This window comes from Balaenoptera borealis (assembly GCF_965194805.1).
Source record: "Balaenoptera borealis genome assembly, chromosome: 13".
Classification (NCBI taxonomy): domain Eukaryota; kingdom Metazoa; phylum Chordata; class Mammalia; order Artiodactyla; family Balaenopteridae; genus Balaenoptera; species Balaenoptera borealis.
Genome location: NC_138870.1, coordinates 10,336,712 through 10,364,468, shown reverse-complemented (window position 1 = coordinate 10,364,468; position 27,757 = coordinate 10,336,712). Strand labels below are relative to the sequence as shown.

Here is a 27,757-nt window from a genome sequence, read left to right as displayed (position 1 = left end):
ACTTGAATATGTCTATTCAGATTGCTCTCCAAAGTGATTATATCAGTTTAGAATCCCCACCAGAAGTATATGAGTTTCTCCTCCAGTACTTGGTACTTTTAGACTTCTGAGTTTTTACCAATCCAATAGTTTTAAAGGTATATCTCATTATTAATAAAATATGCATTTCTCTATTTGAATTTGAGGTTAATTTATTGGTCATTCATGTTTCATCTGTGAATTGCAATTCATAGTTTTTAAAGTTTTAATTAAATTAAAGTTTTAATTAAATTAAAGTTTTTAATTAAAACTTTATAACAAATTTATCTGGCAGTGTACATCTTTAGTATTTCTTCAAGATTACCGTGGCTATTGTTGACACTTTGCATTTCCATATACATTTTAGAATCAGCCTCTGAGTTTCCACCAAAAAGCAAAAACCTATTAGAATTCTGTCTGGTTTTCTTTGAATTTATAGATCAATTTAGGGAGAATTGTTATCTTTATAATATTAGTCTAGATTCTAAACCATGAACATGGTATATCCCTCATTTATTTAGAACTTTAATTTCCCTCAGTGTTTTGTAGTTTTCTGTGTAGAGGTCTTGCCTGTCTTTCATTGGAATTATTCCTTGGTATTTAATGCTTTTGAATGCTAGTGGTAAAGAGTAGTCTAAATATTTAATATTTCATTTTCTGGTTGTGGCTGGAATATAGAAATACAGTTTTTCCCTTCTTCCCCGGTCTGGTACATTGTACTTGTTCCCAGGGACCTTGCTAAATTATAATTTTCTGTGTTACAAAATCATTTGTCTACAAATGAGGAGAGTTTTATTTTTTCTTTTCCAGTCCTTTTTCTTTGTTGCCTTATTACACTGACTGGGACCCCCCAGTACAATATTGAATAAAATAATAGAATCCTTAGATTTTTTTTGTTTCATTTTGTTTTTGTTTTTCATGATTTGGGGGAAGCATTCAATACGTCTTGATTAGGTTTTATGTTTGCTAAGGTTTTTCTGTAGATAACGTTTAAAAAGCAGATTAAGGAAATTCTCTTCTGTTCTTAGTTTGCTAGAATAAATCAAACTTGGTATGATACATTATCCCTTTTATATGTTGCTGGATTTGATTTGCTAATGTTTTGTTTAAGATTTTTACATCTGTGTTCCTGGGAAAGATTACCCCATAATTTTCCTTTCTTATAATGTACTTTTTGGCATCTTGCCATCAAGGTTACATTGGCCTCATAAAAAAAAATGTTTCCTTTTTTTACGTTTTCTGAAAAAGATTAGTATAATGTTGGTAGGTTTTTTTTCCCCCTCTTCCTTATATATTCACAGATAATCATATACTTTTTTCATGGGATATCTTTCTACTTAGTATTTTTAGCCTCCTACAGAGCTTTTATGCTGGACTGCGTTTAGTATATGCTTAGATTGTTGAATAAATGTGTCTTTTCATTGCTGATCCAGAGTTTTATAACTGCCATCAGAGTAAATCAGTAGATCTGGGATCCTCCAGCAACACTGTTGACCTCTTATTTTCCCCAGTTGTCCAATTGAGGCCATCCTTCCACTACCACCAACTAATCTTTTTTTAATCACTCTTAGTGTTACAATTTTAAATTTAATTTTAATTTTCATCAAAATAATACATGTAGATATAGAAATCAAATGGTTCTAATTGGCCTACAAAAACCAAGTCTACTGCCCTACTCCTTCCTCCTCTCAGTTCCTACTCTCAGAGGCATCTCTGATAGTTTAAAATAACTTGTTTAAAACTGCTGCTTCATGATTTTTAATTTTTAGGTACCACAATTTGACTTCTTTTAATGGAAGAAAATGATTTTGCTGTCTTAAACCATATATCCCTAACATACCTATATGAACTCTCCTCCCATCCTCCCAGCTTAGTTATATCATAATTTTTAAGTTCATAATTATTTGTTATTTATGGCTATGAAGATATTACCATCAGCTACATTTCCTTCTGTAGCTTTTTTTCTCTCTGAAATTAATCTTATCTAATGTAAATATTGTTTCAGTATATGCAGATGCATCAAGCAATCCATCTTTTTTTCTTTTTAACTGAAGACGTACCTCCTGAATTTCTTTGTCATCTTGCTCCAGTCTGGATTTGCTTGCTTTCTAGGCCAACTTTCTTTCACCGTTATCCTGGGAATGTACTTGCCAGTCTCCTTGGTGCTGAACCTGCTGTTTCCCAGATTCCGTTTCTTTCGTTAATTCCTTTTTCGTGATAGATCACATCCTCTGTTAGCTTCTTGAAAGGAGATTCATAGTAGGCTAAAATTCTTGATCTGTTGTCTGTCTGTTCTCCAACTTGTAAATTTTATATCGCTTTTCTACTCTTCTGTCCCATTTGTCCTTATGGGTTTATGCCTTCATTTTTTACCATCGTTTTAGTAGATTTTTAAGAGGGAGCTTAAGTAGACTTGTGTTTAACCCACCATGAATCTGAATGTTGACTTAGGCGGTGCCTTCTAATCCGTAATATCTCCCCACTTTTCTCCATTTATTAAAACTTAGCTTTATGCTTGCCTCTTTCCTGGAACTTTCCATGATATTTCCAAAGTATTAAGCTAATGTCTTTCTTTGATCAAACACCTAGGGCCAGGGAAAAGTTCTATAGATATTTGAAGGATGATTAGGAGGAAGAGAGAAAGAATTAATGTATTTTATTCTTTTTGAATGAGGGAGAAGCTATGGGGGTGGGCAGTGGGGCACAGATTTCAGCACACTATGTGAAAGAACTTTCTCCTAGTTCAGCAGTAGAATAGGCTGCCTCTTCAGAGTCTGGATGGCTCTGTGTCTGGGGTGTTGTAGAAATATTATTTTGAGGTGAAGCTTGAACCAGGTAACCTTTGAGTCCTTTTTCCTGTGTTCTGAGTGGCCCGGTGGGTGAGGGTGGTGTTCTTCACAGATGCCTTGGGTGTGCTCGGCAGGTGGGGGAAGCCGAGAACACAGAGCTCTCGGCCCAGCACCACTGCTTCATCCAGAGAAGTACTGTTTTTGTGTGTTATACATGTTAGAGAGTTTGATAAGACTTAATTTGAAAGATGGACTGTGCTTTAAAAAATTTTTGAAAGCGACTCAAGTTCTTTTCTACATTTCTATGAACTTAGTATCTACTATGTATTGGATGCTTATTTGCTCTTGATTGCACTTGGATGTCTAGTCTGTTACCTGTTTTCTGGTATGTATATATCTTTTCTTCTCAGAATGATTTTTAAGTTTTCTTGTAGAGAGCTTATCATATTTTCCTTTTCAGTACTTTAAAAATCTAACTGGTTTTCAGTAAATAGCTGTTGAACGTATGACTTGACCCACATGCATCATTTCTGTTGAATGTTCTCCTTTCCAAGGTGCCAACCGGATAGTATTAGAAGACTCCAACATTCTGCAGCCTGTGGGACTAACTGTGTTTGAAAACTGGCTATATTGGATTGATAAGCAGCAGCAGATGATTGAAAAAATTGACATGACAGGTCGAGAGGGTAGAACCAAAGTCCAGGCTCGAATTGCCCAGCTTAGTGACATTCATGCTGTAAAGGAGCTGAATCTTCAGGAATATAGTAAGTGTTGGTGGTGTACTGCTAATCGCAAGATTCATGTTTGTTGTAAGAAATGATATAAAATTAAGATGTTGTTTTGTGTCTTCTTATTTATCTTTAAGATTTTCATACACTATTAGTTTTGCCTTTTTTTTTTTTAACTCTTCATGTTTTTAAAGCCTTATATTCACCTGGGAACTTTTTCATGTGAAATACCTTTTCCTCATGAAGCAGGAGTGGGGGAAAGGAGTGGTATTGCTCATTTTCAAGAATTTCCCCAGGTATAGCAAGGACTCTGCTTGTCATGTTTTTTCTTTCTCTCCTTCAGCCCTTTTAAGAATATTGGTATACAGCATATATTTCTTTTGTTCCATGTACATCCCCATGGTTTCAACAAAAGCAAAAGTTACATTTATATAATGATGACTATAGCTATTATGGAAATAAACCTATTCTTAAGCAAAAGCAAAACAAACTAAAATTTAGTGTGTAAACTTAGAAAAGACTGTGTTTAATAAGAGCTTGTTTTTTCCGCTCTTGGATAAGTTTTTCAATTCTAGCTTAGAAAAGTGGCCATAAATTATTTTTTTATCTTACTGAAAACTTTTGAGAATGACTAGTCATCTTGGCCTAGTTAACGTGTGTTTATGTAATACTATTAACTCTTGTTAATATGTGTTTGTCATCAAATGTGCCTTCCTAGCAATCACTGCTATAGGTCTTATACAGTATATCAGGAATGCAAATGTTGTATGGAGGACTAATGAGAGAAGTATTGAAACTCCTTAACTTCTTGGCACAATGCTTCAGAAATGAATTGGAGTATGAAAGGAGGGAAGAGGAATGAGAGCACCGTAGCTTGTTCAAGTCTTCATTGTGTTGTCACTGTTCATGAACTTAGAAGTTAAGTTAGGAGGTATTTGAGATTTAGAAAGTTAGAATTGTTGTCATCCTATGTTATGACATATAATTCATGCTGAATATTTAATAGAAATAAGGTAGAGATGATATAATGGCTAGGTTATTTATTCAGTTGAGATGAACATTTTATTGCAGAAAAATCTCAATGAAGGTTTTCAGAATTTCAGGGGGAATATCTTTAAAATTTAACATTTAAATATGGGTTTATATTTAGAAAAACTTTTTTTTTTCAAATTTCTAATAACATTAAAGAAAATGGGATTGCTGTTTATGAAAAGTGTCATGAATTAAAAGGTTGAGAAACTGCTATATAGGTTGTACATCCTAATACAAGGACTGGGGTGTCTGCTTTGTGTGATACTACACATATGTGTAGTATCACACAGCTGCTCATTTGTACAGAGCTGGCTCCCTCAATCTCATCAACACACACTGAAGCAGGATTGATGTGTTACTGAGAAAAGAGTCACATAATAAATGGGTGGCTACTGGGATGACACCTGTCAAGTTGCTTTTGACACGAGCTAAGTAGCAAAGTCAAAACAATGATTTCATTAAATACAACTTATGAGACAGACTTTGAAATGTGCCTGACAGTGTATTTATTTAATTTAACCCAAATATGAGGAAATTAAACATTTGTAACATTGCAAGTTCTTTTGCAGTTGACCAAGCAAATAATTTTGATTGTCTCTGGGTGGTTAGATTCACATGAACTTGTTTTTTCTTCTAATAACTCTAATTTTCAGCAGGTTCCTCATTGGAGTATACTTTTTGAGTGAAATCATCTTATCTCTCAGGTAGAATTTCGGAGTTAAAAATCTTTAGAAGAGTTTTTATATTTTAAAGAGAATAATATCCAAGTTTCAGCATTCTCCCTAGCAATTTTTTTAGTTTGAATAATCAGATTTTCTTATTCACAAAAATTAACATGAGCTGTACCGTTACCTTACTTTAAATAGTGTAAAATATTTTATGTATAAATATGTAAAGACAGTGGTTAGATATAAGTATTTTGTGTTTTAAATTGTTATCCTCCTTGTAGATTGTGTAGGGATGGGGTGAGAAATTATATTGTGTGGAAATAAAATTCAAAGGGATTTTACATTTAGTTTTGTTGGTAACTCAAAAATAATTGATTTTGGCTGGGCTGTTCTTCCTTCTTCCTCCCTCCCTTCCTTTTCTTTTTCCGTTCTTTCTTTTTCTTTCCTTTCTTTTTTCTCTTCTCTTCTCTGCTCTTCTTCTCTTCTCTCTTCTCTCTTCTCTTTGCAGGACAGCACCCTTGTACTCAGGATAATGGTGGCTGTTCACATATTTGTCTTGTAAAGGGAGATGGTACTACAAGGTGCTCCTGCCCCATGCACTTGGTTCTGCTTCAAGATGAGCTACTATGTGGAGGTAAATATGTTATTATTTTTTTCTGAAAGTCTAAATGCCAATCATGTTCCAAAACTTAGTCTAGCATTCTTTGATTTGACAGTGAAATTGCTTTCTTCTAACTTGATTGCTTACTTATATTTCATTTTCTGCACTATACTAGGCTTTTGGATTATTCTAAGAGTGAATTCATCATGACAAGTGATAGGTGTAACCCAACCCTGGGACTAAGGCAAAAGGGGAAACTCATAACTGTGAATGAGTCTATTTCCTAATAAAAAAGTAGCTTTTCCCACCCCAAAGGGTAACAAGGTGAATTAATTCTGCCTCCTATAGTCTCCATCCACTGAATCCTAGATTCTATCAGTTTATATTGTCATTGCTGGGAGTGTGTCCAGTGAAAAGAATACTCTTTTGTTCAGTTCTATCAGCAGTTCCCTGTTGTTTCTCTTACTTACCTAGCCAAAAAAAAAAAAAAAATTTTTTTTTAAAGATATCACTGAGTAGTAATAATGTTGTAGTGAAATTGGTTCAGTCACTCATGGGACCATAAGAGATTGGTATATTCCTTTGTTAAAGCAAAGTATGGTAGCTTCAAATGCCATTATAATATTTATTCCCTTAATTCAGAAATTCTCCTCTCGGGGATGATTCTAAGTTAATTCAACTGAAGGAAAAAGACTATTCTCTACAGTGACAGAAATTTAAAAACAATTTCTAATGATAGGAAAGTTAGTAAAATAACTGAGTTTATATAGCTATTAAACATTATGAGCATAAGCTGATGTAAAAATGTAGCCAAAATTTGCTGCAAGTGGAAAAAAAATTTTTAAATTGCGTTTTCTACTATGATGAGAATTACGTAAAAAACGTATTTCTGTGAACAAAGATTGAAAGGGCTTACACTCAAAATATAAAAATTATTGATAAGATGGTATTATAAGAATATTTTATTCTTCTAACTTTCCTTTAAGTTTTTTTTAAAAAAATAAATAACATGTATTGAGTAGCAGCTATGAGGCACTCTGTTTGGACTGCAGAAGATTTGCAGCTCTTTGACACAGAGCATACAGTTTAGTCGGGGAGATCAGATATGTGCATAGTAAAAGTTAAGCTCTGGTACTTGAAGTATCTCTCCCCAAAATAGCAGGCATTACACAACAATGTGAATATATTTAATGCCACTGAACTGTATATTTTTAAATGGCTAAAGTGGTAAACTTGTTACATATATTTTACCACAATTAAAAAAAAAAAAAACAAGTGTTTCCATGTCAGGGTGCCAGATTATTGCTCTAATAAGGCAAATCCTAGAAAAATATGCCTTTGTGTAATGATAACGTAGGTAAAACTGAATCAAAGATACCACCTTTCATTTAGAAAATGTCCTGTAAAAGACCAGTGTTTTTTTCCTTCACATTTATTGATTGTTTTTAATGTATATATTAAATGCATAGTTTTATTAAATGCATAGTTTTTAACAAATGTGTACAATGGTGTTACCAACACCCAAATCTAGACATACAGTGTTTTCATTAAGAAAAGCTCCCTGTGTCCTAGCAGCCAGTTCTCTTCCAGAAGTAACCACTTTTAAAATTTTCATCCTCATAGTTTAGCTTTGCCTGTTTTTGAACTTTATATAAGGAATCATGACGTACGTACTCTATGTCTGGATTCTCTTGCTTAATATAATATTTTTGAGATTCATCCTTATAGTGGAGTGCATCAGTCATTTTTATCTTTTTATTGCTACGTAGTATGTTTCATTGTATAAATAAGCCACAGTTTATTATTCTTGTGTTGAGGGACATTTTAATTGTTTTCAGTTTTTGTTATTAAGAGTGAAACTGCAGTGGATGTTTTTATACAAGATTTTTCTTGTGACTTAACATTGATTTTACAATGGAGGTAAATGAAATACAGAATCTTAATTCCTCTGCTTGACCTTCAAGATGTGTTTTCATTTCAGCCTATTTTACCAGCCCATCTCATTTGTATTTCTCTGCCCAGTCTGCTCACTTTATTTCTGTGTGGCTGTTTGGAGTTTGACATCACTGTGACATGTTCTGTTTTGTTTTGCTTCTGAGGATTTTCTTGTGGTATTTCAGGGATGTATTTTTCTTCTTGCCTGCGCATCCTCAATCTCTCGTTTTCAAGGTGCAGCTGATGAGTCTTCCTCATGATCTTTGAAACCCTCACTAGCGGTTACTGTTGTCCCTTTTTCTGAATTGTAGCACTTGTTAGCACCATGCAGCTCAGAGTTACATAATCATTTGTTTTATATTCATTAGTGTGTTCCTAGCCCCAACCAAAGTAAAAGCTCTTTAAGGACATGGACCATATTTTATGTATTTTTATTCTCCATATGATCTGTTACAGTGCTCTATACATAATAGGCTCAAATTTCCTCTAAAAAATCCCTCAAATTCTCCGTGTAAAATGTTCACTTATAATCTCTATTCTCTATCCAATATTCTCTATTTTAAGGATAAAAGGTTTTCTGATCCATAGTCATATAATAAAGTTGTGTTCTCTAGAGAATTTACTAACAGATAAGTTTTTAAAAGGAGTCAGTGGGCTAGTGGTACAGTAGTAAAGGCAATGGGCTAAAAGTTAGGAGACTGCCCTTCTAGTCCTCTTTTTTTTTTTAATCACCCTTGTTCATAGGAAGCTCTTTGACCTTGGTGATCCACTTAGCCTCTCTGAACCTCAGTTTCTTCATTTGCAAAACAAAGGAATTCAGATTGAATGACAGTTCTCAAACTGGTCTCAGCATATTTTTACATTTTAAAGAACTGCTGAGGAGAGCTTTTGTTTGCATAGGTTATATTTATCTGTATTTACCTTAGTAGGATTTGAAACCAAGAACTTTAAAAAATATTTGTTAAAAAATAACAATAATAAACCTTTACATGTTCTTAAGTTAAAACTGTTAAGAAAATTAACTGTATTTTCTAAAGCAAAATCATTTTAGTGAGAAATATGGCATTATTTTTACATTTTTGTAAATCTCTTTAATGTTGGGCTAGATTCTCATGTCTACTTCTGCATTCAGTCTGTTGTAGTACATAGTTTTGTTGAAGTACATGAAGAAATTTGGCCTCATACAGATATGAGGAAAATGGAGGACTATAACATAGCCTTTTCAAATAATTATGTACATTCATCTTGAATTCTACACCAAATCTTGACAAGTGGTCGTTTTCTATAGGTTTAGTTGTAATGTGGAATTTGAAACCGTATCAGTTCACTTTTCATAGTCTCTTATGTTGAAATCTGTTAATTTATCTTGTGCTCAGAATGGATATTTTACCCATGCACTATTTTGTAACCTTACACGTTGGTCATTTGGAAATATTAGAATTCCACTCAGAAATTCCCAGATCTTCAGATTTTGATGCGTTTCATTATATAGTATCGAAAAAAATAATATTACCACCAATCTCATCATAAAAATATTTAAGTACTAGGAGTCTGTCAAGTTTACAGTTTTGGATATAGGTCTTCCAAAATTATAATTTCTGATTGAAAGTTCCAGTGTTATAATTTGCCACAGAAGTACAGTGTTATGATTTGCTATTGTTTTCCTTGAAATAATTGATTCACTGGTTCATTTTTTTAAAACTTCCTGCCAAATACCCAAGTGCAACTATTGATAGTTTATCTGTCAGTTGTTCTTTCACATCAGAAGGGTGTCCCATTTTAGGTTGCGTTTATAGCTCAGAATGCTTTCCCTTAAGAAACCATCATGCTGAGGTATGCAACGCGAGCTTTATACATGCTTCCCATTTTGTCAGACGGTATTGAGGAGACATGTACTCAAAGAATTGATTTTAATGTAATTAATATTTTTACTGATTCATCAAGAACATTCTTAAATGAAACTGGCTTCCCCAATGCCCCCCACCCCGTATGTATGTGACTATGTAGAATGCATTGACTACTAGTACAGTTTGGTGCCATTGCCTTGAATCTGCTAAGGTGCCAAGAGTTTTACCCACCATTCCTTTTGTGGCACCAGTGCAAGTGACATGTTAATATTATTATAAAATAGTTTTTGTCAATTCCCTGAAAGAGGTCGCAGGTTAGGAACCCCCAGGGGTTTGTGGACCATTATTTGAGAACCTCAGGGCTAGAAAAGTAATGAATTCTAAGGTAACTTTAAAATATTTGGAGGTCGATGATTATAGTGATGATTCCTAGGTTATGTGTGAGATTATAACGGATTGCAAATACAGTAATCCTACTTGAATTATAGTATATGAGAAAACTTCTGCCTTAATAGTTTTGCAAGTTAGTGCATCTAAATGAAGTACTGTAAAAATTATATTTCTTCTCTGATTCGGTGAGACACTTTACAGATTTTATCTATTATGAAGTGTTTTGTACATGCTAATTATTAAATGGGCTTCTCTCAGGTGTAAATGTTTGTACCTCTGTGTGACGGTGATTGTGTTTTTGTCACTCCCCTCCCCCTTGTTCATTTGAAGAACCCCCAACATGTTCTCCTCAGCAGTTTACTTGTTTCACGGGAGAAATTGACTGTATCCCTGTGGCTTGGCGGTGCGATGGGTTTACTGAGTGTGAAGATCACAGTGATGAGCTCAATTGTCCTGTGTGCTCAGAGTCCCAGTTCCAGTGTGCCAGTGGGCAGTGTATTGACGGTGCCCTGAGATGCAATGGAGATGCCAACTGCCAGGATAAGTCAGATGAGAAGAGCTGTGAAGGTATCCGAAACCCCTAGGCCTGGTTATGGAGTCCTTTTTCAATTAAGTTGTTTGAAATTCAGAGTATTGCTTTGGCTCATTCAGCGGTAGATTTGGGGTTTTTCAAGTGTATTTGACTTTATTATTTCTAAACATAGTAGCATGTTCTAAATTGTTTTAATTCACTTAACATGCGTAAGGTTTATACACGTTAATAAGCTTTGCAAGTTGAGAAATGAGGCCAAAACATTAGACCTTCAGTATGTAAAACTAGTCCTTGTTTCCAGTGAGCTCTCAGTTAGTGGATTTATTTATTACAACGTAAAATAATTTCATATTTTCTTCTTTTATCTGCTAACCTTTAACACAGTAAAAAACAACCACGACAAAAACAAAAAACAAACAAATTCTCTGGAAATTTTTAGTGTCCAGAAATGCATGTAGAATTCTTTAATTCTTGACAGAATTATTAGTGAAAGATGAAATTTAGCGTAAAGGACAAAATAGGAAGTTTTGTGCTGGATTCCTTTGTCTTTTCTCTGGACCAGTTGAAATCCCCAGAGAATAATTTGTAAGTTTTCTCTAAAAGTCTAATTTGTTTTTCATTTGCACCCAGAAAGCACTTTTTGACTTTTGCCAGAGTTTACCTTTACATGGTAGCAAAAATAAGAAAACTATTTGCATTTTTTTCCTCAGTGCTTTGTTTAATTGATCAATTCCGCTGTGCCAATGGTCAGTGCATTGGAAAACACAAGAAATGTGATCATAATTTAGATTGCAGCGACAAATCAGATGAACTGGATTGTTGTAAGTATGACTAAAACCATGTTTATTACTCTTAAGGGAGAATTTTTAAAGTACTTTTCCTTTTCTTTATGTGTGAGGTTCACTTACAACCAGTATTTCCTTGTTAAGAAACAAGTTAGTTAGTTATTTGTACCAGGGATTTCTTACGTTTTATATTTAATAATTTCTTAAAGACAGTAGTTTTCTTATGTACAAAAATCTTCACAGAAACATTTAGTAAAGCATCAGAAAAGAATATTGTTTTGCCAAAACTAAAGTTAGGAAATTCTCAGTTTAGATATGTAGAAATCAATCAGTGGTCTAAACTTAAGAGTTTCTGAACATTGGTCCACGTTTAAAATCTCCCATTTTTCTTCTGGGTAATTTTCTACCAGTCTCTCAGTGACTTTAAGAGCTTCCTTAAAATGCAGCCTGAGGCTACTTGAGCCACCATACACCCCTAGGTCTAGAGACCTTAGGCTAAATAACCTGTATTTCTTCAGGGTTCATAACTATTGACTAATGTCCTACCATAAAATATATCCCAAATTGACAAACAGTTCTGAATGGAATTCAACACAAGCCAGGTCTACCTACCCTGGTTTTGTGGAGTTTAGACAGAACTCATTTTAAAGCTCTTTAATCTTAACAAAGACTTTAAGCTGCTATTTTTACAAAATTCAAATGGGAGACTCACTAAAATTTTTTGAAACTATTCATTTATTCAGCAAACATGTGCTGAATACCTACTGTGTGCTGAGGATGCATGTACCTGTACCAAGGTTCTCAAAGTCCTCTGTGGTTGGAGGTAGTAGTAAGAAGAGGGATTTTAAAGCCAGGCAGAGATGGATTTGAATTCTAACTTCACCGCTTACCAGCATTTATTTGCTCTTGTTAGGCCTCAGTTTCTCCATCTTTAAAATGAAGATAATATTTAGCATGGCTGTTGTGAGAAAATTAAATGATTTAATGTATATAAAACATACAGCTTGGCTCATAGTAGGTACTTGATAAAGGAGTGTGATAAGTGATATTAAATGTGCTATAGTAGAACTCTATACAAGGATTAGCACAAATAAGAGAGTAGTCAGATCTTTAGGAATGAAGATGGGGTTCATCAGGGAAAACGTCTTAGAAAAATGGTGCATAAGGTTGGTGGGTGTTGGTCGGTGAATAGCGTTACTTATGCGGATAAGTGGAGAGATTGCATTCCAGGCAGAGGAACTGTCCTGTCCTGCTCAAAGCCAGAGCGAAACAAGCACCTTTGAGAAGTTACATGTAAACTGGCCTGCCAAAACACAGGCTCCTGTCTTGAGGGGTGTCAGCTGGAGATAGCATATGTAAAGGTGAGATCACGAAGGATTCTGCTTTTCCTCTAACGAGTGTAGACAGTACTCCAGAATAATGGTGAGCCATTGAGAGACTTAAGTGAAGGACTGGCACGGCTCCGTAATCGTGAAAGCTGTAAAGCGGACGCACTGGAGGTGATAAGATTATGGCAGGGAGATTGTTTAGATTGGTTTTAGATTTGAAAATCTTTTGACCACATCAAGAGGAATACAAAGATGTGAGTACACACAAATGAAAGTGTCATACAACAGTATTTACCTATATTGTGTGGAACGCATTCTGAAGTTTTCTGTTTCAAAATGCTGGTTTCAACCCACTAAGTTGTTTTTACCATCTAATGACTTGCAGCCTATAATTTTATAATGCTTTGGAGGCTATTGTAGTTCCAGCAGAAGACGGTGGAGGTCTAAATCAAGGGGAGCAGTGGTGGTGGAAAGGAGGGAGTGGATAGGTTTCAAAGTTATTCCAGAAATAGAATAAAAAGGGTTTGGTAACCACTTAGAGTTGATAAGTCTAGGTTGACTCACAGGTTACCTCATTGAGTGACTGGAGTCATAGACTAGAATATATGGCAGAGACTAAGAACCCAAGTATCGTTTTGTATCTTGACTGTGGATGTCATGTTTAGCTGATGTAGATTTTTAGTTAGTTTATTTTTGTTTTAAATTTAATTTAAATTCCTTTAATTTGCTACAGGTGCCATCATTTATTTATGATCTACCTTACCCCTGGAATCTAGGAAACATTGACAAATGATGGTGACTACCAGTTCAGTTTGGATTATGTTGCATTAAAGTTGCCCATTGAGTATCCTATTGTAGCTATTCAGAAAGTTAACTATATGGGTCTGTAGCTCAAGAGAGATGGGCTTTTTAGTTTATTAATGTTAATCACAGCTGAGGCAGTAGACGAAATCTCCTAGGGAGAGTAAGCAGCGGAGGAAAATAGCAGGTGGTAGACAGAACTCTGGGAAGCACCTGCACTTGAGGCAGACAGAAGAGAATGAAGCCGAGAAGAGGAAACAGAACAAATAATCAGATGGTAAAACTGAGAGAGTGGTATCTTGGAAGGATCAGGCATTTTTGAGAAGAAAACAGGGGTCAGCAATATCGAATGCAGAGAAATGTCAGTGAGAAGAAGAGTTTATTGACTATGGCAAATAGGAGAACTTTGACCTTTGCAGACTAGTTTCATTGTGGTGGTGAGGACAGAAGTCTAATTTCAGTGAGTTAAGATGTGACCCAGAGACTAAGAATTGGAGATGGTGAGTGTAAATGTTCTTTCTTGAAGGTTGGCGTTAGAGAGGAATGCCAGTGTGCTGAAAAGGAATGAGAAAGATGGGCTGTTGCTCACAAGGACTAAGGAGTCTGTGCCTCCGAGTCCATAGGTGGTAATATGGGACTGGCAGCCCCTACGTATTATGTAACTTAGTGATGTTGTTTTCTCTCCTTTCTTGGATTTAATCATAGGGTGAGTTAGCTGTGTGGATGGGCGCTTTTGAGGCAAGATGAAGCAGAAGGAAGGTTTTTAAAGGATCTGCCGTTGTGAAATATAGTCTGACTATTCAGAATGGAAGGATTTTCCTTCTGAATAGAAGAGTAATGCTCTGAATCTGATGAGCCCTTTTGCTGTTTCCCTCTACCTCTAATATTGATGCCCTCTGCTTCTAAAGCCTCAGATAGCTCAGGGATTCCATGAAGGTAGATGCCATGGGCATCTCATGCTCTGGCTTTTCTTTCTGAGTCCTCGGGTACTCAAGTATCAGAGACCTTACATTCCTTGCCCTCAGGCAACTAGACTCACCCTTAAGGCAGCAGTATATTGGGCCTGAGAGCTAATGCTCATCTGTAGCTTCTACTTTCTCTTCACCAGGCCTAAACGTCACTTTTCAGACCTAAAATCAAGCTCAGAGCTGATTTTGGCTTCTTTACCATTCCAGGTAAAACATTTGATGACTTTTCCAGGTCCATCCCTTCTGACCCTAAAATTTTCTCTGAAATTCCAAAGTAACCATATGATTTTTATGATATACAGAATGAAGTAGGATAGATTTTATCTATATATGTGGTTTTAAGCTTCTTAGTGGTGTTTAAATCTATAATTAACATTTTTGTTATTGATTTACAATTATACTTCCCAATGTATTGTTCTATGTCTGTTTTCACTTAAGGATAATTCGTTTTGATTCCTAACAATGACGTTTATGTATATATCCATGGGGCATGATGTATATGTATTCATAAAAGAGAAAAGTGTTTATGAGTTGTCTTCATTAGCCTCACATTCTGCTTGCAAGCCCTCTTTTTAATTACTATTTTGAACCTACAGTTGTTTTTCCATTATATAACTGTACTGCATTCCCATTTTAGATCCAACTGAGGAGCCAGCACCACAGGCCACCAATACAGTTGGTTCAGTTATTGGAGTAATTGTTACCATTTTTGTGTCTGGAACCATATACTTTATTTGCCAGAGGATGTTGTGTCCACGTATGAAGGGCGATGGGGAAACCATGACTAATGACTATGTAGTTCATGGACCAGCTTCTGTGCCCCTTGGTTATGTGCCACACCCAAGCTCTTTGTCAGGATCTCTTCCAGGTGAGCTGAGGCTGATCCATTGAGAGTCAAGTCTTGGGTCCTGGCAAGATTGCCACGTTTCCATGATGGAAACAGAATACTGCCTACAGTCTATTTCAACGTAGACCGCTTTGGGTTTAAACAATTATAAGAACAAATGTTCTCTTTTACTTTTAGCACCTTCTCTTTACACAGAAGTCCTTAGGTATGGTTTGGTAGAAATTGCCAAAGGATATAAAGCAAATATATGCACATACAAGCATTTATATATAATACATTTACTGCACATACTGCGTTTCTGGATGTGCTCTACTGAAAATGAATCAACTGGTCATTTGGTGAAAAGAGTCATAAACCACAGTTCTTTAGGTTCACTACCAAGAGACCTCAGTACTACTGAGCCCAGGAATTAAAGGAGGCCAAAAAATGGATGAAGATTCCTTTTCAGCAAACAGAGATTTAGAAATACTTGAGTGAGAGCAGGGAGGTATATATCGTCTTATGTTTTCTCCTAACTTAGGTGATGACAGTGGGAGTAGGGTTTGTTCAAACATAGCCAAGTTGCCAGATGTTCTATACTTGGGAGAGACCATATTGCTCTAGGGACGTACAGCTTTCTTTTCTTTCTTTTTTTAAAAAATAAATTTATTTATTTATTTTTGGCTTCGTTGGGTCTTTGTTGCTGCGAGTGGGCTTTCTCTAGTTGTGGCGAACGGGGGCCACTCTTCGTTGCTGTGCGCAGGCTTCTCATTGCGGTGGCCTCTCCCGCTGTGGAGCACGGGCTCTAGGCTCACGGGCTTCAGTAGTTGTGGCTCGCAGGCCTATCTGCTCCGCGGCATGTGGGATCCTCCCGGACCAGGGCTCGAACCCGTGTCCCCTGCATTGGCAGGCGGATTCTCAACTACTGCACCACCAGGGAAGCCACAGCTTTCTTTTCAATGCATTTTGGTACCCTCAGTGAAAAGAAGCCTTTCTTGTAATAAATATGGAGAAAGAGATACCAGGCCAAGAGCCCTGTGAAAATAAGAACTTATTCTGGATGTTAATTCTAAGGAAACATGTGATTTTTAAAACTGTTAATGATTCCTTGTTACCATACCTAACTTTGTTAGTGGAATCTGGTAAGTCACTTTGAAAAAATGGAATTTCTTCTTTAGCATTATAGTTGTGATTCCAACAACATTTGCATCCAGTAGATAAAGCAGTAATCTTCCATGCAGTGAATTTATGCCCTTAAAAATGGGTTTAGGGGCTTCCCTGGTGGCGCAGTGGTTGAGAATCTGCCTGCCAATGCAGGGGACACGAGTTCAAGCCCTGGTCTGGGAAGATCCCACATGCCGCGGAGCAACTGGGCCCGTGAGCCACAACTACTGAGCCTGCGCGTCTGGAGCCTGTGCTCCGCAACAAGAGAGGCCGCGACAGTGAGAGGCCCGCGCACCGCGATGAAGAGTGGCCCCCGCTTGCCACAACTAGAGAAAGCCCTCACACAGAAACGAAGACCCAACACAGCCAAAAATAAAATAAATAAAATAAAGTAGCTATAAAAAAAAATGGGTTTAGTTTTCTTCTGAGATCTGTTACTTAGTCTGCTCTGCTTTGCAGCCTCCACTCTCCACAGTTCTTTCTTTCTCAGATCCTCTAAGAGGTTGAAAACCTCTCAGTTTGAAGAGCTCTGCTTCCATTCTGGGGAAGAGGAAGGGCTGGGAGCTACTCGTGGCCTTGTTCTAGGCCAGCTCTCAATGGAAGTGTCCACTTCTAGGGAACATTTGTTCCTCTTTTCCGTTAAGTGTTTTCAATTATTATTGGGAAAAGAGGGCGTAAATTGTTTTAAAGCCAAACTATTTGACCTTTGGTATTTGTAATTCTAGTACTGAATAAAATTATTTCATGCATTTTTATAGATCTTATTCAACTTCAGTATTATCCTCCTTCATTTTAGGAATGTCTCGAGGTAAATCAATGATAAGCTCCCTCAGTATCATGGGGGGAAGCAGTGGACCCCCTTATGACCGAGCTCATGTCACAGGAGCATCGTCCAGTAGTTCTTCAAGCACCAAAGGCACTTACTTCCCTGCGGTAAGCAGTCTCTTTTCCTTTGTTCACTTTGAATACTAAGAGAAACAGGATCTTAGATTTTTAATTTATTTAAATGTGGGTACTCAGCGATGGTAATATAAAAAGTTTTTTAGTATAGAATTTAGGTATATAAGGCTCAAAGGAATTACCACCACGTGAGCACTTAGAAATCTTTCTTTAAGTTTACTGTGTAGCAACCAGCATATTTGAAAACACTGACATTAATTTTATATACTGGGTAAAAGTAGAACTATTGAATAGTACCTCCTGAGAGGCTAAGGACTTTCATTCCATGACCTCCCAAGAGAAGAAGCACACCTGGTATTTCTCCTAAGTCAGTAATTTTTCTCTAAACATTTATAATTTAAAAAACTCAGAACCCAGTTGTGCTACACTTAAACCAGTGACTTGTAGATTACAGATTTCCTTCTCATCACCTGGTGCTTTTCAGCCATAATGAAATTGTGTCTTGGGGGGTGGAGAGCCACAGTCCTGAAGTACTGTTTTAGGTCAATTCTTTGAAACAGGGTTGTGCTACTAGTGTAATGGAAAGGAATATGAACAGAGATGAAGGGAAAGAAGTTGAAAAAAGGCTAATAGTCTCTGTCTGGAATAGACTATGCTTATTTCAATAATTTGATTATTTTTCCTTTTAGATTTTGAACCCTCCGCCATCCCCGGCCACAGAGCGATCACATTACACTATGGAATTTGGTTATTCTTCAAACAGTCCTTCCACTCATAGGTCCTACAGGTAATACACATCCTCCTCCAGCATAAATCGCAGTATTTATTAGAAGCAAGTGTTCTAGTTGTGAGTTTGCTGTAGCCCTGAATGAGTAGATGATGGTCACCAAGAGAGAACAGGCATCTTGTCTTGGTAATGCTGATATTGCCCCTACCACACATCCTTTTCTTTCAGGGCATTATACTTTTTTAAAATTGAAGTATAGTTGATGTACAATACTATATAAGTTACAGGTGTACAGTATAGTGAGTCACAATTTTTAGGGGTTATACTCCATTTATAGTTATTATAAAATATTGGCTATTCCCTGTGTTGTACAATATATCCTTGTAGCTTATTTTATACCTAAAAGATGATACCTCTTATTCCCCTGCCCCTAAATTGCCCCCCCCCCACTTCTCTCTCCCCAGTAGTAACCACTAGTTTGTTCTCTGTATCTGTGGGCCTGCTTCTTTTTTGTTATATTCACTAGTTTGTTGTATTTTTTAAATTCCACATATAATTGATATCATACAGTATTTGTCTTTCTCTGTCTGACTTATTTCACTTAGCTCAATACCCTCCAAGTCCGTCCATGTTATTGCAAATGGCAAAATTTCTTTCTTTTTTATGGCTGAATAGTATTCCGTTGTGTGTGTGTGTGTGTTGTGTGTGTGTGTGTGTGTGTGTGTGTGTGTACCACATCTTCTTTATCCATTCATGTGTTGATGGACACTTAGGTTGCTTCCATATCTTGGCAATTGTAATAATGCTGCTGGGAACATTGGGGTGCACATATCTTTTTGAATTAGTGTTTCCATTTTTTCAGATATATACCCAGGAGTGGAATTGCTGGGTCATACGATAGTTCTATTTTAGTTTTTTGAGAAACCTCCATACTGTTTTCCACAGTGGCTGCATCAATTTGCATTCCCACTAACAGTATACAAGGGTTCCCTTTTCTCTACATCCTGCCAACATTTGTTATTTTTGTTCTTTCTGATGATAGCCCTTCTGACAGGTGTGAAGTGATACCTCATTGTGGTTTTGATTTGCATTTTGCTGATGATAGCAATGTCAAGCATCTTTTCATGTGCCTGTTGGCCATCTGCATTTCCTCTTTGGAGAAATGTCTGTTCGGGTCTTCAGGGCCCTATACATTTTTTAAAGAGAGTCAAAAATGCTGTCTTTTAAAGTATTAAGGTAGAGCCCCCAGGCTTTGGCAGTATTCTAAGGAAGTTACCCCCCAAAGTGACTTGATTGCAAAATAGGTTACTGCTGAGGTTAGGTTTGATTGATAGTCTTCAGTGGAATATTGGGATAAAACTAAGGTTGGGAGTGCTATGAGAACTCTAAAACAGCAGGAGTATTAAGGGAACAGAATTTGAGAAAAGTTGAGAGAAGCTTAAGTTCACCTCTTGCTTACATACGTTATTACAATCTGGAATGAAAAGTTTCTCATATAGTTGCATGGAATAAATCGTGACTCACTAAAATAACTGAAGTGTGTTTGTAAGCCAGAAACGGGGGGTTATGCCTCTGTGCTGCTTCGTGACGCTGTAGAGCATAGGGATGAGCAAGTTAAGTCCTAGTGTGTCATCTTTCGTCTTATTCGAGAGGCCAGCAGAAAGTCAGAAACTTACACTCTCTCTTCACTTAGTGCCCAGTGTTTACTGGCATCCCTCAAGTGCCTATTATCTTCGAGATCAGGTGTTTTCTAGCATTCCAGTCAGATTGCCCTGATATATAACCTTATAGATGTGTAGAAAGCAAGTGGAGATTGTTCATAGTATCTCATTCACAATTCTCATTTCAGTTTATGGATAAGATAGGCTTGGCTCTGAACTGATTGTTTTTATGTTTTATTGTAAATGTTGCTTTCCCTACCACAGGTTTGTTCTAAAAAGCCAAATAGAAAGGCAGAAACCTGAAAATTGAAAAAACAAAAGGAAAGACCTAAAATTTTACTTTTAAAAAATTAATTTCCTTAAATGGAATAAAACACTGTTTGGTTCAAGTAAACATAATTGCATCAAAAACAATTCTTATTTAACCATTTCCCACATCTCAAATTAAGCCCAGTTTATTTCTTCAGAGTGAAACTTTTTATCATTTGTTGAAATTTTTGTCTAACTTAAAGTTTGTGGAACTTAAAAGAATTTTGTTAATTCTATTTCCTTTCGTTCTCTCCTCTTTTTTTTTTTCTCCCATGAAAATGGAATTTGGGCCTTTTAAATGTAGAGCCAAGAAATTTCTCCAAGGCTCGCCACCTGATTGGACAGAAAGATAAGACCTAAAAAATACTATGACATCATGTCAGTAGTGGTAGTAAAAATGCTTGAGAACCTGCTTGGCAGGTCATGTAACTTTTGGTCTTTTGCAGCGAGTTCTTTTCATACCACTGAGGGCTTGGCCTCACGTGGCTTTTATCCTGAGGTGTTATCTGGCACTCTGTATCGCTAGGTATTTTATAAATCGTTACTTCAGTTTTACACTTGCTCTTGCCCTACTCTTGCAGTCATTTTGTCCGATGGGAAAGCATATAAATAAATCTTGATTGAGGTATATATGAAATAAGATCAGCTTTACTCAGCTTTACTATACTTAGACTATGAATGGTATAAGAAGTTACAGATAGAAGTAGAAATGATAGAAAAGCCAGCAATTTGTCAGCTCTTATTTTCACTAGTACACTTCTCTCTTTCCAGTACCTTTTTCTTTAGTTAGCCACGCTACAAACTTGACTTAACAGCTATAGATTACTTGAAAAGGTAGCTTAAAAAGTGTAAAAAATAAATTAGGACTCTGAAATACATATTAGAAAATTCACTGGTCCTGTATGGATACCTAGAATTTATCATTTTGATGTTCAGTTAGAGCCACTCTTATGACAATATGCTTGTCTACATACAGGGAATCAACACTTCTTCCCCCAAACCACAGCAATTTCCCTTTGCTGATAGTAATAATAATGGGATAGAAAAGCCCCTTAGGCTGTCTACCAAAATTCAGCCTGGCTTGTACAGTATTTGAGTTGTAAAGAGACAGTGAAGTCTTCAGACATCATTAAATTATTCATCAGGTAAATCATAGATCATGTAAGGAGTATTGAGAGAATGCTAACATGTTTGAGTAATGTAAGATAATGAAGACCCATTCTTCTCACAGATCATGGAGAGGCAGAAATTGGTGAGGTCCACTATATAGACTAAATCCAAAATGTATAACTGAGAGATTTTCCAAAGATGACCATTAAATACAACTTTGAATAGTTCTTTTTTAATTCTATGATACAGGGTAACTTAAAGATACAAGCGCACACCCAGAGGCTAGAATGGGTTCACCTCTGCATTCCCATTCTGTCCACTTTTAATTGCCTCTAATCACATTTTATCTACAAATATGAAACACATGCTATCTTCCTCCTCCAATCTGCCATTGAAAACTGCCTCTTGGTTGGTGCAGCCTTAAATTGTGGTAGCTTATTGTCTTGCAGATGAGGCTTGCGTTTAATACCTCTGTATTCCGATAGAGAAAACCACCTCTCCATAACCCTGACTCAGCCTCTCCTGGTTTTCTCCCTCTGCCAGCTACAGGCCGCACAGTTACCGGCACTTTGCACCGCCCACCACACCCTGCAGCACAGATGTTTGTGACAGTGACTACGCTCCCAGCCGGAGGGTAGTGACCTCAGTGGCCGCAGCCAAGGGCTACACTAGTGACTTGAACTACGACTCAGAGCCTGTGCCTCCGCCTCCCACGCCCCGAAGCCAGTACTTGTCGGCAGAAGAGAACTATGAAAGCTGCCCGCCTTCTCCATACACAGAGAGGAGCTACCCTCATCACCTCTACCCACCGCCGCCCTCTCCCTGTACGGACTCCTCCTGAGGAGGGGCCCTCCTCCTCTGACTGCCTCCCACACGGAAGTGTAAACACGAATGCGGTTGGGATCTGGAGGGGGGGGGAGCTCTTCGAGGAGGGCGAGGCAGACCATGTACAGATAAAAATTATAAATGGGGTAGGGCATACTGGAGATATTTGTACAGAAGGAAAAGATATTTATATATTTTCTTAAAACAGCACATTTGCTGCTTGTGCCATAAAAATTTGTATAAAAAATAAATTTGTACTAAAAGTTTTATTTTTGCAAACTAAATACACAAAGCATGCCTTAAACCCAGTGAAGTGACTGAGTACAAAGGAAGCAGGAATAATAAAGGCATCACTGACCAGGAATGTCTGGGCTTTATTGATACCAAAAAAAAAAAAAAAAGAAAAAGAAAAAAAAGTCCATCTCAGAGCAGCAAACTATAGATACTTGGAAGTAGCCAGATGGCCTTCATGTTAACTAACATTTGAAGGCCAGCAGGTTTAAGAAATGAAAGGAAAAAAAAAAAAAGAATTAATACTAACTTTGGATAAAGGGCTTTGTTTTCTCTAGGAATCCAACAATTTTATCGAGGAAAATAGATATTTATAAAAATCCATTTGGGGTGCTGCTGTTGTGGGAGACATCAGCTGTCTGGTAAGATGCTATGGGGCCGTTTGTTGTGCAAGTCTTCTGTCCCTACCTTAAAACTCACCCCTCTGTCATATATTAATTTTTTTCCCTGGGTGTTTTCACCTTGCTTCCTCCCCTAGCAGTATTGTAGGGTATTTTGCCAAAATGCCATAATTTATTCACAGTTTTTTATCTGAGGATTGATAAAATGGAGTTTTCTAAATTAAGGTTTCATTTTAATATTTCTACTAGCTCCATACCCCAGTCAGCTTAGCTCTTCATTTGGACTGCTGTGTTTGCATAATGATCAAAGGTTAGACATGTTTATTGCTCCTCTTTACTTCCAAGATTGTTTTAATGCTCATTAAAATATCTTTTTACAACACGTATAGACAATGTTTAAGAGTTACAAATTTAACCATTAAGTTTTTGTTGTAAATTAATCATATATCCTTGCAGTACTTTCAGCATATAATATCACAATATGAAATCATTTTTATATGTATCTTTCCTAGTAAAACATTTAAATATGTTCCGGTTAGAGACAATCTATTTAAAAAGAGAATTTTTTGTTATCGTTGGGTTTTCCCTTTTTATTAACTGTTGGTGACATTTTCATGTTCTTTAGGCCAATTTTTCTCAGAATGATCTCTACATACATACCTCTTCTAATGTGTGACATGAGTTTAATATCTTTGTTACCTAATGTGAATGTTAGATTGTTTTCAAATTATCCATGAATTATTCTTATAATCACCTCATATATTTTTTATGTGTCTTCTCTCTTATTCCATGATGAATTAAGACGATTTAACAAATTTAACAATATGGATTACATGAGAAGGCAAACTATTAACTTCTCAGCTGTCAGAACTTGGGTGGAGGGGAATATTGGAAGGCTCTTACGTAATCTGCCTGACCTGTGTGGTACTGGGGCTGCTTCATCTTCAGCTATCAGGGCTGACCTGTGGAATGATTCTAGCACTGCTCTGCCACCTTGCCAGAAGTTGGTTTCCTGCTTTTTACATGTTTCCAGAATTTCTCTGCTAAAGTTGAATGTGCTTTTAAACTAATGTATTTTTACCTTAACTGATGTTGGTCAGTTGTTATCGAATGATTTTTTTTTTTTTTTAATTCTGTTTTGTTGAGGCCTCTCTGGATTTCAGGACCGAAGAGAAAACAGTGGAAGAAGGGATTCAGAAGTTTGGTAGAGGTGAACTAACTGTTTAAGCAATTAAAAAATATACCTAAGTAATCTTTTTAAAGAGAAAAAAACACGGTTTCAGAGTAATGCTTAGATTATTGGGAGTACCTTATATGAATCAGGTGCACTCGATTTTGCATATAAATAAATGGTAATCCATTAGTATCTTGCATTTCAGTCAGACGAGTGTTAACTCTTCCTGTTGATGGAACAAAGTGCTCAAGTTCTAACAAAATGGACATTGAAGTTTTGCAAGGGCGCTTGATGCTCAAATGAAGATGGAAAGGTTAGCAATAACTGGGTATCACTTAAAATTTGAGAATTCTGTATGTTTACATTTTTTAATGTGCATCTTTATCTGGTGGGCTTCCCATGTGGAAACTTGCACTATAATGAACTAAGAAGAATATTGCCTTGTTATATCTCAGTTCAAGTGCTTGTACTGCGATGGCAATGGCCTCTTCTTGCAAAATACTAATTTGTGTGCCAATTTGTTTGAAATTATTTGAAGGCAGTTCAGCTTAATCTCAGAATCCTCTGTCTTGGTATTTGAGATGGATTCTTAACATTTTGGGGAGTACCTTTCAATGAGAGAATTGTCAAAATTCAGGAAAGATTTATTGACCCTTAGATTATATGGACAGTTAAGCTTAAAAGTAGACTATCTTGATTGTTAAACACAAGATCTTTAATTGGAAGATAAAAAATTAATATATGAGAGCACAAATCAGGGGAAAAAGGGAAAAAAAGTGTTTTGAATTTGGAGTATTGTTAGATTCATTATCCATGCTGGGGGGCAATGAATAAAATTTCATTATATTCCTTAAATGCAAAAGTATTCATTGTGATTGTATGGCGTGAAGTATGCCCACTTTCTGATGTCATTAAAATTATCTGAGAATTGAACTTCAGCATAGCATGCTTTCTGTGCCCTATAGTAAGCTATTCTTCACTGAAGGTGGTCTTTTATAATTCTGAACTTTTATAGTCTTGAATTTGGCTCCTGCAGAGCCCTGGTTTTCTGAACAGTGGCCCAAAGGATTTTGCTGCTTATATCAGATAATGGCATATTCACAATGTAAAAAACAATTAAGGCATAGAATTTTCTCAATATTAATTTTTCTTTCAGGAAATTTTGTTATGCCTCTGACACTTGCTATAACTCTTCTAACTAGCATATCATGAGATATTATATGTTTAGCAGAAAATTATTATTTTAATTTTAATATAAAAATACTTTGTGATGTACCACCAAGAGCTTATCTGACCCTTCAATAAGTTTGAGAACAACTATTCTAAAAGGTTGATATGTATTTAGAAATGAAGTCTTTACATTTTCGTCTAATATAGGCCAATAATTGGGGGTGGGGGCTTTTGAGCAGTAAAATTTTAAGATGATTGAGGATTGTATATTTTCATTATTTAAAAATACTCCAAAGTCAATCATTTGTATACAACCAACTCATTTGATATTAAGACATTGTTAAGGTATAAAAATAGCCACCATCCTTATTAGGTAGCAATGAGTTTGGAGGGAAAATTTTTTTGTTTTGCTGTAAAAGCTCATTAGTGAAGAATACTTCATGTGGGGTTAGTAGCTGTGACTTATCTGTTAATGAACTGTATATTTATGTGACCTGATAGCAGTAATCATAGTATAGAGACTACTTACTTTTGGTACAAAAGAAAGGCTTGCCTTAAGCAAGCAAACCTGGCTCTGCGATAGGTCTGCTGCTATTGTTTCTCTGTCAAGTCCTTTGCCTCGACTAGATTCTTAAAAGTGTAGTTTTTAAAATTGCTTTATCTCTTGCAGGGGGAAACTTGCCACTTCATTGATTTGCATGCCATAAAAGCAGCATGTTGGTTATTACCATTACACATCTAACAAGATTCAGAAACAAAAATCTTGGCCTTTTCACGTCCCCCAAGTATGTCAAACTTTTAATAAGCACAGTACTTCATTTTGAATAATGACATGAATAGTATGTCTGGAGTGTGGGTATGAGTATGTGATTATCAGATGGCTGACAAATGTTTGAGCGTCAATAAATGAGACTGTACACTAAGTGTAGACATGGACTGAGTCTTAAAGAAGTTCATAATCAAGCATTGTTTAAAACATGTTCTCAAAATTCTTAAACTCAAGAAATTTAATTTTATTTGGTACCCCTTTCCTTATCCCAAACCTAAAATGAACCAAGAGAAATAACAGATGATTTTACAAAGTACTAGTAGCATATGGTTGGTTTCTGACTTCTGGGATTGCATCATTTCACAATAGGCTCAAAATTTAGCTTTTGAAATTCTCAAACTTTTAAAGGACTTTGGACCCTAAAGCATAACATTTTACTGTTATAATTTTAAAAGATTTTTTAAATTGTGGACCATATACTCAGGATATTTGTTTGATTGGATTCTGCCTTTTGTTAAACTAAGCCTATACCTGAGCGGAGAGGGAGGTAGATTCTTCGGTTAATCTAGATGATTTAGAATGAAATTACTGACCTCATCCTTCTTCAGTCAAGGTAAACTTTACTGGTTTTTTGGTTTTGGTTTTGGTTTTTTTTTTTTTTTTCATAAGGCATTCTTAAACCATTCTTAAGTTATTGCTGAAAAAAATCATCATGACTTTACAGGTAGAATTATAAACTAAGTGATATCTTGTACTCAGAAGTGGAATATAGCCCTAACAAAAACTAACTTTTAGATTTCCCATTACTTAGGGTTTGCCCAGTAGTTAACACCAAAGAATTATACAATGTGCTTTTGCTTAACTGTCCATTCTTTTTTTAAAAGAAAGAATTTTAATTATTAAAAAAATTTTTTAAATCAAATATAAGGGCAGGGGTATAGATAAATATATAGATAGATAGATAGATCTCTATGTATATGACTCTAAATATCAATGCCTAAATATGAATATTAAAAAGAAAATAAAGCAAAGAAAGTCTGATTAAACCTAACATTACATGAAATTAAGTATCTGGGCTTAGTTGAGGACATTTTATTATAATAAGAGTAAAGAGGATACTGAGACGCTTAAGCTGGACTAGCCTTATTTGCAAGTGAAGGATCTGGTGCTGCTTTCAGATGTTTTATCCTCTGTGTTTTTAAATTTTTTCTTAAGCTTTAATCTTCGTCATTGTCTTGAAGTCAGCTGGTGTTTCTTGTTCATGGACTTTGGTACGATGGTGCTTTGCAAGGATGTATTTATATTTTAATGACCAACATTTGGTCAGCCCTTGTCCACTATTCACTTCCCCCTTTTTGTAAAATAAGTGCTTTAATTTTAAACTGTATAAAAATACCTTGTATAAATCCCCTTTTTGATTATTACAATAAGTTGAGTTGTAACAAATGAAATGTTGATTTTTATAATAAAACGGTGGAAAATACAAGTGTCATTTCTTCAGCAAGAAATTAAAACAGTTGATTGTGCTTTGCTATGATATATGAATGTTGTGTTTCAGACACAACAAAACCCACCTTTATTGTTTGCATTTCAAATAAAATACAACTTTGGAAGAAAGGTTTGAGAAGGGCTGTTGCTTAGTGCAATGCTGACAATACCTGTGATTGGGAACAGAATAAGGAAAAGTTGGGTCTGCTTACCCACTGCACAGCAAAGCCAATCTACTGATACCGGGTTGTGGTGAAGGAAAGTACGGCATTTATTTGCAGGGTGCCAAGCAAGAAGAATGGGCAGTTCGTGCTCAAAAGACCCAAACTCCCTGATAGCTTTCAGGAAAGAGTTTTTTTAAAGGCAGCATTTGGGGTAAGAGCTGCAAGGTGCATGACTTTCTTCTGATTGGTTGGTGGTAAGGTAACAGAGTGGTGTTTATCACAGGAATCTTTATCATTAACCTTGTGGTTCTAGCCAGTCTGGGTTCTACATGCTTGTGGTTAGCATGTAGTCACCATTCTCTACTTGGGTTGGGGGGCTGGGAATCTTAGTTTCTACAGAACAGCTCAAAGATATG

At 36.2% G+C, this 27,757-nt stretch overlaps 2 protein-coding genes across 6 annotated transcripts in view; one reads left to right on the top strand and one right to left on the bottom strand.

The window, feature by feature from the left end:
* The window catches only part of LRP6 (LDL receptor related protein 6), a 183,989-nt gene extending 156,814 nt beyond the window's left edge, over nt 1-27,175 (top strand). For 4 of the 5 annotated variants that reach the window (XM_082348830.1, XM_082348829.1, XM_082348831.1 and 1 more), the window contains 8 exons: nt 3,362-3,571; nt 5,744-5,869; nt 10,339-10,575; nt 11,251-11,361; nt 15,060-15,290; nt 17,209-17,345; nt 18,002-18,099; nt 21,663-27,175. In XM_082348830.1, coding sequence (XP_082204956.1) covers nt 3,362-3,571; nt 5,744-5,869; nt 10,339-10,575; nt 11,251-11,361; nt 15,060-15,290; nt 17,209-17,345; nt 18,002-18,099; nt 21,663-21,960 — 1,448 coding nt within the window. In that variant the 3' untranslated portion in view covers nt 21,961-27,175. The remainder of the gene's footprint in view (nt 1-3,361; nt 3,572-5,743; nt 5,870-10,338; nt 10,576-11,250; nt 11,362-15,059; nt 15,291-17,208; nt 17,346-18,001; nt 18,100-21,662) is intronic. The other variant, XM_082348828.1, reaches the window with a different exon arrangement.
* The window catches only part of BCL2L14 (BCL2 like 14), a 287,206-nt gene that overhangs the window by 210,839 nt on the left and 48,610 nt on the right, over nt 1-27,757 (bottom strand). The window lies entirely within an intron of this gene.